At 43.1% G+C, this 17,087-nt stretch overlaps 1 protein-coding gene across 1 annotated transcript in view; it reads right to left on the bottom strand.

Annotated features, from left to right (window-relative positions):
- TBPL2 (TATA-box binding protein like 2) overlaps positions 1 to 16,865 on the bottom strand; it is a 104,805-nt gene extending 87,940 nt beyond the window's left edge. The window contains exon 1 of the mRNA XM_023763421.1: positions 16,369 to 16,865. Within this exon, the coding sequence (XP_023619189.1) occupies positions 16,369 to 16,865 (497 nt within the window). The remainder of the gene's footprint in view (positions 1 to 16,368) is intronic.
- Positions 16,866 to 17,087: the final 222 nt, after the last annotated feature.

Here is a 17,087-nt window from a genome sequence, read left to right as displayed (position 1 = left end):
TTTATGTTGGGGTCACCATGAGGAACTGTATTAAAGGGTCGTGGCATTAGGAAGGTTGAGAACCACTGCTCTAGAAGGTATGCAACTAAGCCTGACTAGAGTAACTTCTCTTTTGTGGCAGACCCCTGCAGTCTGAGGGAAAAATCTCTATTCTTGCCCTGGCTGGCTTGGCTCAGTGGATAGAGCGTAAGCCTGCGGACTGAGGGGTCCCGGGTTCGATTCTGGCTAAGGGCACATGCCTGGGTTTCGGGCTCCATCCCCAGTGGGGGGTGTGCAGGAGGCAGCCAACCAATGATTCTCTCTCATCATTGATGTTTCTATCTCTCTCTCCTTCTCCCTTCCACTCTGAAATCAATAAAGAAATAGATTTAAAAAAAAAAAAGAAAAGAAAAATCTCTATGCTCAACCAGTAGTCCATACCGCAGCCCATGGATGGAATCAAATTTGCTTCTAACTTTTTAAAAAAAAATGAATTTAGAGACAGGAGGAAGGGAGATGCGGGGGGGGGGGGCAGAGAGGATAATGGGGAAGGGAAGGGGAGAGGGAGAGGGAGATGTTAACATAAATGTTATGCCCAGATTTCAGGATCCCCAAGAGAACACACCAGGGAGCCAGCCATGTCCGATGCAAAAGCATAAGAGTCTTTATTCAAGCTAGCTTGAGCTCCCCCCACACTCGCCTACGCAGCGGCAAGCGGCAGAGAGAGAGAACTCTGTGTGGAGAGGGGTTTTATAGGGGGGTTGGAGTAAGGGGAGGAGAAAGGACTGTGGGTCTTGCCGATTGGCCAGGTGCAAGTCGGTGTCTTGTTACACAGGATGTGGTCATATCTATGGCGCGCACTTCCCTTGATTGTCATTGCTTAGTTTAAAGAAATCCTGGGTGTGGCTAGCAGAGGCTTGGGCTTCTGGGAAGAAGCTCCTTGCCGAGCACATGGCTGCCCAAAAATGGAGGATCCAGGGTAAGATGGAGGGTGTAGCCCTTACCCTGGGGCAAGATGGAGGGCGTATCCCTCATCCTTTCAGTAAAAACATTCAAACCTGTAAAGAATTTTTGTGAGTTTATTTGATCCAAAGTGTCGACAATTGCCAGGAAGCAGAATCTCAACGTATCGGGATAATGCTCTGGAGAATGGTGGTTTTTCACCTTGTTTTATACATTACATTCGAAGGAGGAGATGTAAGTGGGTTCCATGAACTCCATTGGTGATAGGTTAGGGAGGCTGGAGAAAGCAAAGAGGTGGGAAACCTCTGGGACTGGATAAAAAGTAAAATGATAGACACATACTTCTTTTACTTAGGTGGATACCGGATAGTTAACAATCAACAATTAACATGATAACAATAACAGTGAAGGAATTTATGGTATCTGTTCTGGCGCCCAGGGCATTTGGTTGTGCCTTGAGGGGTCCAGAAAAAAGGGAAGTTACAAGTAACCTTGACATTTCTATGATATATTATCATAGATGCAAACAGACAATAGGCTCAGTTAAGGTAAAGATTGACCTTGTCAGGGAAGATACCAGCCTATTAGGACATGACTACCCACCATACTGCTTTTAGCTAAAGTTTTAATTTCAGACCATCCTTTGTGGTTACTTCAGGTCTTTGAGTTTGCAAGACTGCCATGCAGGCCTTCCCTGAGCTTGTCAGGTTAGCATGTGACTCCCTTCGTCCACAGAGAGGGAGAAAGGGAGAGGAGGAGAGGGAGAGGGAGAGGGAGAGGGGGAGGGGGAAAATATCGATTTGTTGTTCCATCTATTTATGCATTTATTGGTTGCTTCTTGTACGTGCCCTGACTGGGTATCGAACCCACAACCTTGGAGTATTGGTTCGATGCTCTGATCAACTGAGCTACCCAGCCAGGGCCTAAAATGCTTTCTAACTTTGAAGAGAAAGAGGCAGGCCTTTGATGTCCTTGGATATTGCATTTAGCTTCAGCACAGATTTCACCAGTGGCATTTATCTATGATACTTAAGATCACTATCAAATTCTGGGCAACATCCTGGCTTGCAGCCAGCCACTGGCTTTCCCGTCTGCCACACTTTGCAGGACTAGTCATGTGAGAAAGACAGCGAACAGAAACAATTGCTGGGTGATGAAATGGCTAAAAGTAGGGCAGCACAAAGCATGACGGGGACAAGGAATGCAATCAGGAAATGCTGACCTGGAACTTGGAGTGGGGTAAGCCGGGCTGTGATGGATGGCAGGCAGCAGCTGCGCGTACAGCATGTTGGCACACAGTCTGAGAAAGCACTGCTTAATTTGAATTGAAATGGGCAGCTTGAGAGGCAGAGAGGCAAGCAGTGAGCAAAGCCGCAAACCAAATACAAACCTTTCATCAATCTTTCCAACCACACTCCCACTTTTGGGTAGTATCATAGCTGTTCAGCATCATTCTTCAGTATGATAAAGACCCATGGTACAGGATTTGTGGGGCCAGGGCCATGCATTATGAGACTTCTGAGGAAGGAAAAGGTAGAAATGGCTTCAAGCTGAGATCTAATGGGCATGTCTGAGCCAACCTCCAGACAAAGGTTCCTGTTTAATTTTTGGAATGGCAGCTCTGGAATGCACTGAGGTACTTGCGTGTGAGAGCAGAGTATTGTTGGGTCTCCATTTAGTTCACCTCAAAATCAAGGGCTCCTTCTGTTATTTGTCTTCTTTCCTATTGGGCTAATATCTCTTGTATCTCAACCCAGGTCAGAGTTCTGGGCCGCTAGGTGCCAGGAGACTTGACCCTGGCCGGAACACGATCCTGAGCAGTGGTGCTGGGTCCATGCGCTGTGGGATCCATGTGTCCTGAATGCTCTTGCACACTTGCAAGGGGAAGGCATTTCATGGGTTTGTGACTCTTTATTGCAGGCCTCAAATGAGACTTAAAATGGATGTTTAAAGATTAACACCTTATCAGATATGTGGTTTGCAAATATTTTCTTACATTCATTAGACTGCCTCTTTAGTCTGTTGTTTCTTTTTTAAAAAAATATGGCTTTATTGATTTTAGCGAGAGAGAAAGGAAGGGGGGGGGGAGAGAGAGACACACACACAGAGAGAGAAACATCAATGAGAGAGAAACATTGATTGGCTGCCTCCTGCAAGCCCCTACTAGGAGATAGCCCACAACCCTGGCATGTGCCCTGACTGGGAATTGAACTGGTGACCTTTCAGTACACAGGATGAGGCTCAACGGACTGAGCCACACTAGCCAGGGCTGTCTATTGTTTCTTTTGCTGTGAAGCTTATTAGTTTGATGTAATCCTGCTTATTGATTTTTTGCTTTTGTTGCCTGTGTTTTGGGTGTCATATTCAAGAAATCCTTGCCAGGACCAATGTCCAGGGGTGTTCTTCCTATTGTTTTTTCTAGTTTTACAGTTTCTGGTCTTATGTTTAAGTCTTTAGTCCATTTTGAGTTGATTTTTGTATAAGGTAGGAGCCCAATTTCATTTTTTTTGCAAATGGATATTCAGCTTTTCTGGCATCATTTATAGCAGAGCTTATCTTCTCCACATTGTGTGTTCTTGGCACTCTTGTCAAAGATCAGTGCACTGCATATTCTTGGGTTTGCTTTTGGACAGAATGCATAACATTTAAAGTATGGATATCATGTAAGGGAAGGAAGGTGGTGGTATTCCAACCTGACAAAATGGAGGGCAGTGCCACAAGTAATAATTTAGGAATGAGTAGGCAGGACTGTTTTAGGTGATATCAAACTTCAAAGTTTTACATTCATAACTATTACTCATTAAAATGTGATGATTCCCAGATATACTCCCCCAACCCCCGCTCCTGTCTGCCCCAATTCAGTCCAAGAGGTTTAATGTAGATCACAAGTAATTTCTGAACTACACTTTGAAAAATGTTGGCAAAAATGTGGCAGGTGCTGCATATCTTTGCCTTTTTTAGATCATGCTAATATAATTGCTTTAAAAACTATGTGGAGCCCTAACTGATTTGGCTCGGTGGATAGAGCATTGGCCTGCAGACTCAAGGGTCCCAGGTTCGATTCCGGTCAAGGGCATGTACCTTGGTTGCAGGCACATCCCCAGTGGGGAGTGTGCAGGAGGCAGCTGGTCGATGTTTCTCTCTCATCAATTTTTCTAACTCTCTATCCCTCTCCCTTCCTCTCTGTAGAAAATCAATAAAATATATTAAAAAAATAAAAACTATGTGCATTTCCTAGTGTCAATTTATAATTCATTCAATTATATAAAAGCCAGAACCCCAAATCTCTTTGAAATAAGCTTTTATCTACCTTGGATTCTCTGTGAAGCTGCTGAGGGACGATGGCCTTAGATTCCTAGAAGTCCCACTGTTGAAGCAGAGAAAGCCTGAAAGATAGACTCTTAAAATCTTTAGAAGACCTTCTCTCTTCAAGGATCTATGAGATACCACCTTAAATCTCCTTTGCTTCTTAATAAAGGGTCTTAGAGCTCTATCCTAGATTTTATTTCTGTTCCAAAGCCACTTGAGAATTGTTTGTCACCTACAGTAGGTTCCTACAACTGATGGGACAAGATTAACCACAAGATTTATGAAAAGAAACTAAGAAAACCACTTAGGGATCATTCAAACCTGAAGCTTTGTGATGCTTCAGCTATTGATTTGAATTCCCTTTAATCCAAACATTTTTTTTTTCTCTTTCAGAGATATCTGTTATTTCTCTTTTCTCAATACTAAATCACTTTTGGCAAAAGTCTTTATAGAACTTCTCAGTGGAGCATGAATGCTTGGATCTGGGCTTTTTGCTAGTCTTTTTTTTTTTTTTTAATCTTGACATTATATACTCTATTGTCAGGCTAGAAGCTGAAAGGAGTTTGTTGCTGTTGATCTTTGTGCTCCTGTAATCTTAGTTGCTTTTCAATCTCCTGAACCAATGGAAATTCAGATTTCCATAACAGTCCCAATGTACTCAGAAAATAAAGTTATAAAAGAGTAAAATTTAAAGTCAAAGGAGAAAAAAAGTAATAAAATTTTTTTCTTTCTTTGGCCTTTAGCTGACAGTTGAAATCTCCTTTCTTTCCTGGCAATTTCACAGGAGGTGGGCTCTGACAAACCGTGGCATGAGCTTCTAAGCTGAATGAATAATTCTTGGTTAGTATTTAAAACACATTTCATTGCTTCTGCAAATTCTGCTCTTCTTTATTGTCCTTGAGAAATTAGCAGAACTGATTCATAAGAATAAAACACAAGACTAGTGATATTCTTGCCTCTTATTTGGTTGAAAGTAGTACCAATGGAGGTTTTGTGGAAGGGTATTGTTTTACTTCATTTGTTTCTGACCCGAACTGAAATGAATCTTAATCTTGAGTTCTACTCTGTGATTGGTGCTGTAGGTCAACTCTATCTGCAAACAGATCTTTTCACAATTGTTGATGTCATTTCCCAGGCACAATAGAAAATGAGACTGATATTCAATACTTAGAGGACCAAGGTCCCTCATTAACAAACCCTCATTGAGTAATGATTTTTGATGAGATGCTAAAGAATACTGAGCTTTTACTAGGTTTTGAAAGTAAGGGCTCACATTCATTATGCTAGCTAAAAATAAATTACTCACTGGATTAATTGTGCAAATGTAATTTTTGGCCAGGTAAGGAGATGAATGCTTGGTGGACATGACACATCATAAATTAAAACAAAAACAATGAAGTTTAAACAATTGAGCACTGAAAATAAACATGATGTATTTGGATTTGGATTAGGTGATTTTTGTGACCTCTTCAAGATCTAACATAAGGTTTCCATAGTGTTGGGAAAATTAAATTAATGAGAATTCACACACACACACACACACACACACACACACCCATATCCTGGAGAATATGGGAAAATCTGAGCAGAGTATAAGTGAGCTGAAACATGAGATACTTAGGGCTTTCCCTTCTACTTGCCAAAGAAGCATAACTGTCCTCAAAGGCATATAAGTCACTGAAGATGATGTTTGTAAGGATAAGTGAATGAATGAAAGGGCAAGCCATTGTTACTATCGAACATTTCTCCCTGGGATGCAAAATAAGTTTGGATGTCATCAAGGATATATTTTGGCAGGGGGAGAGGGAAGTAGATTTAGCCTGACATAAACAATATCCAGTCTTCAGCAAATTTACTGAATGCCTTCAATGTCTCAGGGCAGTAGTTGGGTGACCAACTGTCCCAGTTTGCCTGGGACTGAAGGGTTTTCTGGGATGTGAGACTTAGAATGATAAAACTGGAAAAATCTCGGACAAATTGATACAAGTTGGTCACTCGAGTTATGAGAGAACTAAGCAGAGGTCAGATCGCCTTGGCAGTACAGATCATCACCCCAATTAGTAGATATATCTCTTAGTCAGTGCTTTGAGAAAACACAAAATGGCCGGATGGAAGCCTCACCTTTCAGTTCAAGTAGAACTATGTTGTGTCTCCTCATAGGAGCCTTCCTCTCTTGGGAACTAAGACTCTAAACCTGCAGAGATCAGGAGCAACATTTTTGTAAGTGGATGATTAGGTATAATAATGAGAAAAGCAACTTTTACTTCTTCCTCTGCATCTTGGTAGCTGATTCAGAGTATAGATTACATCTCATAGAAGAGCACCCATTGTCTTTCTCTCATTTGTCACCCAACTGGATCTTTGACAGCCATTCCAACCATTCTATCATATCAGCTACTTCTAGTGAATAATTTGGGCCTTAGCCCATTGCATCACTCTTTTTGCTGTGAAATGAGTTCCTTTGTCAGAACAATGTTGTCTGGGATTCTGTGACAGAGAATAGGCATTCATTAAGTTCATAGATGGTGGAGATGGCAGAAGCTTTGTAGGCAGGGAAGGTAAATCCATATCTAGAATGAGTATCTATTCCAGTGAAGACCAATCACTGCTCCCTCCATGATTGAAGGTGTTTAATAAAATCAACCTGCCTTTTGATGGCTGCTATTCCCCTAGGAAATGGTGTGTACCAGGGTTCAATATAGGTGCCTCCTGTTGGCAGGCTGGGTGATTAGCAGTGGTGGTAGCTAGGTTAGTTTGTGGTAAGAAGAACCCATGTGTTTGAATTCCTGCCTAACTTCCATATCTGCTACTATGGTCACTATGTTCATGAGCTCAATGAACAAATTGCAGGTTGGCCGAGGAAAGAGGTTGGTATACCCACAGTGGCTCATCTTGCCCAACTGATTATAAAGAACTGCAATCTTATGCCCAAGATGAGCATTCAGATGGGGAAAAAAAATTCCTCACATTCTGTGTCTATTATTAAGTGGGCATATCCACATGTCTCTTTTCTAAACCTTCTTACTAGTTATTTAACTTTGTACCTTTTAAGTTCCAGACCATCAAGCCTAATTGTTAGCCCGTGAATTTGTAGACCTAAATATATGACCATATCTTCTTCTAGGCAGAGTGAAAAACTAGATTTATTTTCCCTATAGTCCTTCAGGGCCATCCGTGACTAGGATTGTGATTCTACATCAGTTTACTCTCAGCAATTTGCATTTCTAAACCAGGTTTAAATTTTTTCTTCCTTGATCAAATTGAATTCCTTATGAGACTATAGGTGTAAGTGAAGGAGAGGTGGCACTGAAGTAGATGGCATGGAAGTCTGAGCCACAAGCTTATGTAACTCATTTTGTGCCTTCAGAACTTGCTCAAGGTAGATCTTGCATAAGTCATATCTTTTTGATGATGAACATACTTTCCCACACCCAAATTTGTGGGTTGATGGGTCAGATTACACTCAATTCATGATGGGAAGCTCAGGTCACCAGGTCATTTGGTGATCTTTGGTCAGGCACTTGATCTTGATTACGGCACAATGATATTCAGCATATCCCCAAACCTAGAAAGCTGCACTATGATTCTCCTATTGAGACTTGCCAGAGGCTTCACACAGTATTTTCACTTTCTAAAGATATTTCCAGCATTATTGAATCTGCTGGATGATAAGGCTCAATTGATAACAGGGTGCACAAGCCACGACCTGCTTCAGAGTCCTTTCTTGTTCTGGGTTCCACTCAAAATTAGCAGACTAACAGGTTAGTCATTAAATGAATTAGAATAGCAGACCCAAATAGTATATGTTGCTCCCAGAATCCAACGATGCCATTGATGACTAATTTTATGTATCAACTTGTCTAGGACATAGTACCCAGATATTTGGTCTAACATTATTCTAGATGTTTCTGTGAAGGTATATTTTTGAAGATGAGATTAACATTGAACTCAGCAGACTTTGGGAAAAGCAGATTATCCTCCATAATGTAGTGAACCTCAGTTGAAGGCCTTAACAGAGAAAATTTGACCTCTCTAGAAGAATAGGGAATTCTGCCAGCAGATTGCCTTGGGACTTGTACTGCAACACTGACTCTTCCCTGGGTTCCCAGCCTGCCTGCTCACCCATAAGATTTTGGACTTGCCAGCCTCCACAATCATGTGAATTCAGGAATCAGTAATTTGTTAAAATAAATAAATAAATAAATAAATAAATAAATAAAATCTCTCGATACATGTATATCCTATTGGTTCTATTTCTCTGGAGAATGCTGAATAATAGAGATGCCTTTTTCTTAGTGGTAGAGGTTGCAAATTGCAGCAATCCGGCCTTCACTAGGGGATACACATTATAAGACCAGAGAGGGACTGCAAAGTGAGAAAATAAAAGATACAAGGCTGGTACCCTGAGAAACATCACCAAAAAAGTGATAGACAGAGAAAATAAAGTCACAAAGAGACTGAGCAGGAGCTTTAGGCTAGAGAGAAGGAAAAGACAAGAGAGTGGGCAAAAAGAGCCCGGTGGGTGTGGTCATTGAAGTCAAGGAAACTGAAGCATGTCAAGAAGTAATTAGTGGTGTCATATGACAGAGAGGTTCTGCCAGATAGACTGAGCAGCTGCACTGCAGTTAGCAGCAGGGAGATCATTGGCTTCCACTAGAGGACCGGTGCACGAAATTTGTGCAGGGAGGGGGCGGTGGTCCCTCAGCCTGGCCTGCGCCCTTGAGGGATGTCTGACTGCCGGTTTGCTGGAGGCGACCGGCTGGGTGCTTGCCAGCTGGCCCTGCCCTCCAATCACCACCTCAGCTTGCCTCCCTCTCAGGGGGCAGACGCTCAACGCAGGAGCTGCCCCCAACTTCCTGCGTTGAGCATCTGCCCCCTGGTGGTCAGTGTGCATCATAGTGACCAGTCGTTCCACCGTTTAGTCGATTTGCATATTAGTGTTTTATTATATAGGATGAGGAGTGTTTCAGAATCAAGCTGTGGGGCGAAGCAGGTTCCAGTAGGATGAGGAGTGAGTGAATGGGTAGTGTGAATAAGCAGCCAAATGAGTGCCTCTTACCTAACCAATCAACTGACCAACCCAAAACCTGGCTTAGCAGGAGATGGGGTTAATGGGGTGGTCTGAAGTTTGAACAAACTTTTTTCCCTCTCCTTTAAGTGGAGAGGGCCCTAAAAGCACTAATTGGCTGATAGAGAAGAAAGGTTGAAGATGGAGACAGAAAGGGCCTTGTGAAGTCCCCCTGGAGGCTGGGAGGGCTGACACCCAGAGCTCTGTGTCATGAGAGCTGGCATCCAGAGGAATTATTCTACAGCCTTCACAGAATAATGATTTGTAATGGAGCTTTCAATCTGTTTACCTTTTCTCACAAACATTAAATTTCCAAAACAATATATGGAAATACCAAGAGATGGCTTTTAAAAATTGTTGGCCCTGATCAAAGAAAATTGGTAAATTGGAGACATGGTCAGAGATAAATGGAACAAAGCCTGGGAAAGATTAATTACTGGATTGTCATATTACGGGGAGAAAAACACAGGGCAAGGACTGGGTGGGATCTAAGAGTTATCATTTGTTGCTGAATATGAGCCAACAAATACCAGTGTGGTTTAAAAAGCAAGTGCCATTCTGGAGGACAAGCATTTTAAAATGCACGCTTTATATTCAAACACCTAACATGATGCCGTGCATGTTATAAGTATTGCTGACTTGGTTTGATTTGTTGCTACTGATCTGCCCTCACCAGGGCTCATGAGCTAATCTTAAAGTCAGAAGAAATTAGATGTGAAAAAACAGGACACTATCTAAAATTTTTGGCATGTTCCTTCATTTGGTATTTGCATTCATAACTACAAGAAAAATATGCACAGATTTTTTAAAATGGAAAAAATTAAATGTAAGCTGTGCTTATCTCCAAATGTGAGTCTATAGATGATTTTATTTATGTGTGTGCATATGTATACATATATAATTTTACTTTCTATTTATTTTTATTTGCTAATTAGCATCCATTTAAAAATGTGCCCAAGATTGAGCTTAGAACATAGAGTTACACAACAGTGAGGGATAGTAAACATTTAAACACTGAAGTAGCTGTTTGAGGAAGGATGTTGAGTTAATATGTAAGGCTTTTAGAGAGAAGAATGCTTTCTACCTATCTGGTGGAGGGTAAAAGTGGTTTGGCCTGAGGTGAGAGGAAAGATGTCAACTCTCCCTTTTTAATAATGCTGTACAAGCAGGTTATACACTAGCCTGTTGATATGTGGGGGAAGTCTGGTAGAGTGGAAGAAAGCTGGATTTGGGGGTTTCAGACTCAGCTCTCCCACTTACTTGCCATTTGGCGGAGGCCAATAACTTGATTTTCTGACCCTGCTTTCTCAATGGTAGATGGACATAATTACATCTCACTTGAATTAGTAATTATATACAATCTATGAATAGCTAGTATGGTAGTCATTATTCAGATATAATGCAGGTTTAACAATGTCTTATTTAATATTTATATTGAGTAAGAACTGGTAATACTATTTTTAAAATATTGAAAAGTACATGATCTCATTTAATCTCACACTAACCCTTAGAGCAAAGTACTCTGATCCTCAGTTAATCAGAGTGGAAACTAAAGCTCTGAGAAGTGAAGTGACTTTTCCAAAGTCACACAGCCAGAAAGGAGCAGAGCGGGGGAGCAAAACCAGGTTCTGTGATTGCAAATTCAATATTTAACAGAATCCTTGTAAGAAGTGTATAAAATCATGGAATCAAGAATCAAAGAGGCCGTAAAGGTTGTTTCTTCCAATTGCTAAGTTTACTAGGACAAAATGTACGTATTTCAATACTAAGTTCTTTCTATTAGAAAAGTTTACAAGATGCTGGCTGGCAGCTGATTTAATATTGCCGATTTAATTTAGTGTTATATATTGGCTAATGATAAAAAAGACATCATGAGTAAGTGAAACCTATATAAATAAAAACTCACATTTTAATTGCTTGTATACCTACGGTTTATACCTTGGGAGTAAAACAGATCTGGGTTCAGGTGCTGGTTTTTGAACTCTGTGTCCTCGAGCTAGTAAGTTTTTCAGTGTGAGTCTAGAACTATCTTATAGGGTTATTTTGACGATTATGTAAGCTAATGCACATTCAACACCCACACAGCGCAACTGCACTATAAATGTTGGCTCCTCTTTCCTCATTAAATTCACCAGTTTTCAATCATTGAACAGCCTTTGAAGATGGGAGACATGGAGAGGTTTCAATAATATTAAGTTATGCCACAAACTAGCTTTACCTCCTTACCCGTTCCTGCCCAGATTTCCCTTGAAAGGCCCCAATGATGTTTTGGGATTGTATGGGCAAAATGGAAACTCCTCTCCACAGAAACGAGACTAATGTTTCTTGCAGCTATTTAGAAGTGGAAGAAAGATGTTCTGCTTATTTTTAACTGCAAACAATTTATCTCCCCCACCCCCAAAACCCACAAAGATTATATGGGGTCATAAATTCAAGCGTATTTCACTGAGTGATTTTCCTGCTCTGGGTGGTACTGACTGGGGTTACTTGGTGGTATTTAGCTTGTGGTGTGTATGGACTGGGGTACTTCGTTCATACATTGGGCACCTTGGTGAGGGCTGCTGGAAGGCTGGCCCAGCTGGGTCTCTCGTCCTCCCCATGTAGTAATCTCAGGGCCTCTCCATATGGTCTCTCCAGTAAGGTAGTTAGACTTCTCAAATGGTAGCTCAGGGCTCTAAGATCAACGGTTCCAAGCCTGGGCCCAAAACTTGGTAGTGTTACTTTTGGCATACTCTATTGGACATAGCAGCCACAGAGCCCGCCCAGATTCAAGAGGAGGAAACACAGATCCCACCACTTTGTGCAAAGTATGGCAAATAATTTGTCGTCACCCTTAGGCTGTGATGAAAGCACTTGAATGTCATATGCTTAAAGAGACTACATGTTAATGGGGACACAATGCAGACCTCTAATAAGCAGTTATTGTTAGAATAGCTGATTTATTGTTCGATCTGCAACTGCGGATATTTCTTTCCCCCTCCATTATCTGGGGGACCTGGAATCTTCCCTTTGCTTTCAGATCGTTAGTTGTTTCTATTATACTTTCATCTCTGCCCTCCTGGTGGTGCAGGAGATATAATATGTTACTCACACATTACTCACCACTTCTGGGAAGTCTTCCCTGAAGAAAACAGGAATAGCCAGCTTTCTATCTGCTAGAGAGATGTGTACTGTGTGTCTTTAAAACATTTCCAAAATTCAGGGAAAAGAGGATTGTTAAACGCTAAAAGTCAGAAGGCAATCTCCAGTAAATTGCACTTTTGTAGATTAAAAAAAAAGAGAAAGAGGAGGTCCAAGATGGCAGTGGCCTAAGAGGTTTAATTATTAATGGACATAAAGGAAGAAATCCACAGTATATAATAATTGTAGAAGGTTTTAATATCCCACTCACATCAACCAATAGATCATCTAGACAGAAAATTGATAAGAAAATAATGGCCTTAATTGTCACATCAGACCAGATTGATTTAATTGACATTTAGAGAACATTTTATGCAAAAACTGCAGGATACATATTTAATTTAATTAAAAATATGTTTTTATTGATTTCAGAGAGGAGGAGAGAGGGAGAAAGAGATAGAAACACCGATGATGAGAGAGAATCATTGATTGGCTGCCTTCTGGACGGCCCCCACTGGGGGTGGAGCTCATAATGGGGCATGTGCCCTGACCAGAAATTGAACTGTGACATCCTATTCTATAGGTCGATGCTCAACCACTGAACCACATCACCCGGGAGGCAGTAAAACTCTTTGACATTGCTCTAAGCAATATATTTTTGGATATGTCTCCTCAGGCCAGCAAAAGAAAAAATAAAGGGACTACATCAAACTAAAAAATTTTGCACAGAGAAGGAAACCATCAACAAAACCAAAGGACAGCTTACCAAATGAGAGAAGATATTCACCAATGATACATCCAGTAAGGGCTTAATACCCAAAATATATAAGAAATTCATACAACTTAATGCTGAAAAACAAACAATCTAATAAAAAATGGGCAGAGGACCCGAATAGCCATTTCTCCAAAGAGGACATACAGATGGCCCATAGATATATAAAAAGATGTTCACCATCACTAATCATCAAGGAAATGCAAATTAAAACTACACTGAGATATCACCTCACATCCATCAGAATGGCCATCCACAATAAATCAACTAATAGTAAGTGTTGGTGAGGCTGTGGAGAAAAGAGAACCCTCATACACTGTTGGTGAGATAGTAAGCTGGTGCAGCCACTATGGAAAACAGTATGAATATTCCTCAAAAAATTAAAAATAGAGCTGCCATATAATCTAGCAATTTCACTTCTGATATTTATTCAAAGAAAACAAAACCACTAATTGAAAATATATATGTACCCCTATGTTCATTGCACCATTACTAGATGTCCATCAACAGATGAATGGATAAAGATATACTATATATACCCAGTGGAATATTATTCAAGAATAAAAAAGAATGAAATCTTGCCATTTTCGACAATATGGATGGACCTAGAGAGTATTATGCTAAGTGAAGTAAGTCAGACACAGAGACAAATATTGTGATTTCACTCATATGTGGACTCTAAAAAAGCAAAACAAATGAATAAATAAAACAAAATAGAAACAGACCTATAGGTATAGAGAACAAGCTGATGGTTGCCAAAGGTGAGGGCCATGGTGGGGGTAGGAGGGGCTTAAAAAGTAAGAGGACTTGAATAAAAGAGAAAAGAGAGAGGAGAGGGGAGGGAGAGAGGCAGACAGAGAGAGAGAGAGAGACACTAGCACTCTTTAGGTAATAGAATTACACTTGATAGTTTCAAAAAATTTTATTTCTTCGTTGTTACAACTAGAGGTACCTCAGATGCTGGGAGTGCTAATCCTTTTTAGCAAGTTAGTTGCTGGTTTCAGTAACATTGGAGAGTAGTGAGCAGCAACCAAGGTTAATTATATAATAGGTTAATTATATATGTTAATTATAGCCATTGATATTATACTATACTTCAAAACTTAAAGGGTAGGTCTTAATTCCTAATAGGGCTTACCTTGCATGATAATTCTAGCAAATCTTTTATTTATTTATTTATTTTTAAAATATATTTTATTGATTTTTTACAGAGAGGAAGGGAGAGGGATAGAGAGTTAGAAACATTGATGAGAGAGAAACATCGATCAGTTGCCTCCTGCACACTCCCTACTGGGGATGTGCCTGCAACCAAGGTACATGCCCTTGACCGGAATCGAACCTGGGACCCTTGAGTCTGCAGGCCGACGCTCTATCTACTGAGCCAAACCGGTTAGGGCATCTAACAAATCTTTTTTGATGTGAATAAATAGATCACTTCCCTTTCAAACGTCAAAGTTCAATCCCTCAGGAAAGTTGAAATAGCTGATAAATACTCTTCTTTGTTTCAAATAATGGAACAGAAAAATAAGTGATCCTTGACTCTAAGAAATAGTATATTTAGGGTAAACATGTCCCTAAACTCTACTTAATGTACCTACATATTACTGTCTCTAAAATATCACTGTTTTACTGAAGTCAGGAAAATGATAGAAAGTTTTATTCTAACCTAAAGCCTGCTTTAGTACTAACCAGAGGAAATTAGATGTTTGTAAGCTAATCAAGAGTCCTTAAACTCCACTATAGAAATGATACATTGCCCTTTTTGTATTAAGAGACTAATGGCATCGCTCTTCCATAAAGCTGTGTCCTCTGGCACAGGCTCAGAAGACAGCAGTGGTTTAGAGATCAATTGCTTTGAGGGTATTGGAACCACTGAGGTGCTGAGTAACCCTACTGAGAAAGGAAAAAAGAGGACGCTTTTGGAGTTAAAATAAGACCGAATGCATGTTTGGAGAACCTAGTGGCTGAAGACTTTGGGAATTCTCAACATCTCAGGCTACCACAAACTGTTCAGTTTTCATCTGTACTTTGGAGGTGCGCTAGAAAGCTAAGACAACATGAGAATACAAATGTACGTTTTTAGCCAGCCCCCATACAGGAAATTCTCTGTTGGTGTAGAAATGGCTCTGCTGTTCATCCCCGAAGGACTTGCTCCTGTTCCCTCTTTGTCAGGATGCAAGGGGAGGTGTTCGTGAGGAGTCTTGGTTTTGTGTATCTTATTCACACTCTCACAGAATTGGAATCATTTCGAGCTCTCATAACTTTTGAGGAGACCTTGCAGTATTTTGTTTATGTTCTGGGCGGTGCCTGGAATTCTGCGAGAGATCGGTAAGCCATAGGTGATGACGAGGAACACATCTTATTTGCCAGCGGACCAGGAACGTCGCTGCCCTCCTTTCAGCAAAGAGCAAACTTATTAGCAGGCACTCGGGCCAACTTTTCCTCTTCGCTGCAGCTTCTAGTTATTTACTCCGGCTTAAAGAGAGCCCGCCAGCCAGCAGCTTCATAGTATTTGCACACAATTTGGGTCGGTTTTTAATTTTTCTCTTCGTTTGAAGCCAGGGTTGCCTGAAGGCTAATTCAAAGAGAAAGACGTAGGAGCGAAAGGTTTCGTTTTGATTTCTGGAGAGGAATCTGGGCTGGGCAGGGTGAAATCGAGTACCATTTGCTTAAGGTTACAAAAAAAATAAAAAGTCACCGAGTGTGGAGGTCCCCGTAAGATGAAACCAGCTTTGGGGGAAGGAGAGAGAGAGAGAGAGAGAGAGAGAAAGACAGAGAAGAGGGGGAGGGGGAAGGAGGGAGGGAGAGAGGGGGGGCAGGGCTAAGGAATGAAGGAAGTGCCGCCGAGCCTCCAGCCCCGAGCTCCCACCCCCACCAGCTGCGGAACGTTATCTCGGGGGACCGCCCCGGAATCCCGAGCAGCCCCACGCGGGGGCTTCTCAGCGCGCGCGGGGGGCCGAGGCGGGCGGGCGCCTGTCCCTTTAAGGGGCCGGTCTCCGGGCACCGCCGGCCCAGACGGCACGGACGTTGCAGGGGGCGCCCCCACCCAGTGCCGGCGGCGTGTCGGATCCTGAGAAATGCGGTGGAGGCACCTCGGAGCTGGCGGTCGGACTGTCGTGCGGGCGCCGCCGTGTCTGAGCAGGTCTCCTCCCCTCACCGCGCAGGGTAACGACGATCCAGCGGCGTCGGGTTCGGGGCGCCGGCCGCGTGACCGCGGGGTGGGGGCGGCGCCGGCGCCGGCTCCGGGGCTCCGGGCGGGAGGGCCGCACCGGTTGGGGGGCGCGGCCGCGGGGCCCGAACACGGCCCGCCGTCCGCCGGGTAGGCCTCGGGCGCCGGGTCCGGCCGCCGGACTCTAGCTCGGGCCGGGCCTTGGCGGCGGCGGGCTCCCCGGGCTGCTCGGCCTCACGGGCCGCCCGCTCACGGCCCGACCCGGGCTCTGCCGCGGCGCCTCCGAGCGCGACCCGGGTCTCCCCCGAGGACATCTCTCGAGGGCGAGGTCGGCGGGAGAGGGCCCTGGGGTGACGGAGGCGCCTATTTTTAGCCGGGCCTGCGGGCCCCCGGGAGGGAAGGCGGATGACCGCCTCCGGGGCCGGTGGACGGAGGGAGCGCGTCTCCGGCGCGTCCCTGGGCCGGATGGGCCACGCGTGCGCCATGCTGGAATTTCAGCCTCGCCTCCCGGGACTCCGAGCGCCCGGCCCTCGCCCCTCCCAGGGCCCCTTCCCGCCGCCCGGTGCGCGTCCCGGGTTAGGGTGGGGGGCGGTTGGGGATGGGACCGCTCCGGGAGGGGAGAGTTTGGGCAAATGTGTGGCTCGCCCTCGAGAGCTGGGAAGTTCTCCCTTCCTCTCCCGGAGGGGTGTGTCTTCCTTACCGCTCCC

The sequence above is a fragment of the Myotis lucifugus genome, unplaced genomic scaffold, assembly GCF_000147115.1.
Source record: "Myotis lucifugus unplaced genomic scaffold, Myoluc2.0 scaffold_284, whole genome shotgun sequence".
NCBI lineage: Eukaryota > Metazoa > Chordata > Mammalia > Chiroptera > Vespertilionidae > Myotis > Myotis lucifugus.
The sequence above is the reverse complement of the archived record's forward strand: the minus strand, read 5'-3'. Positions and strand labels throughout refer to the sequence as shown.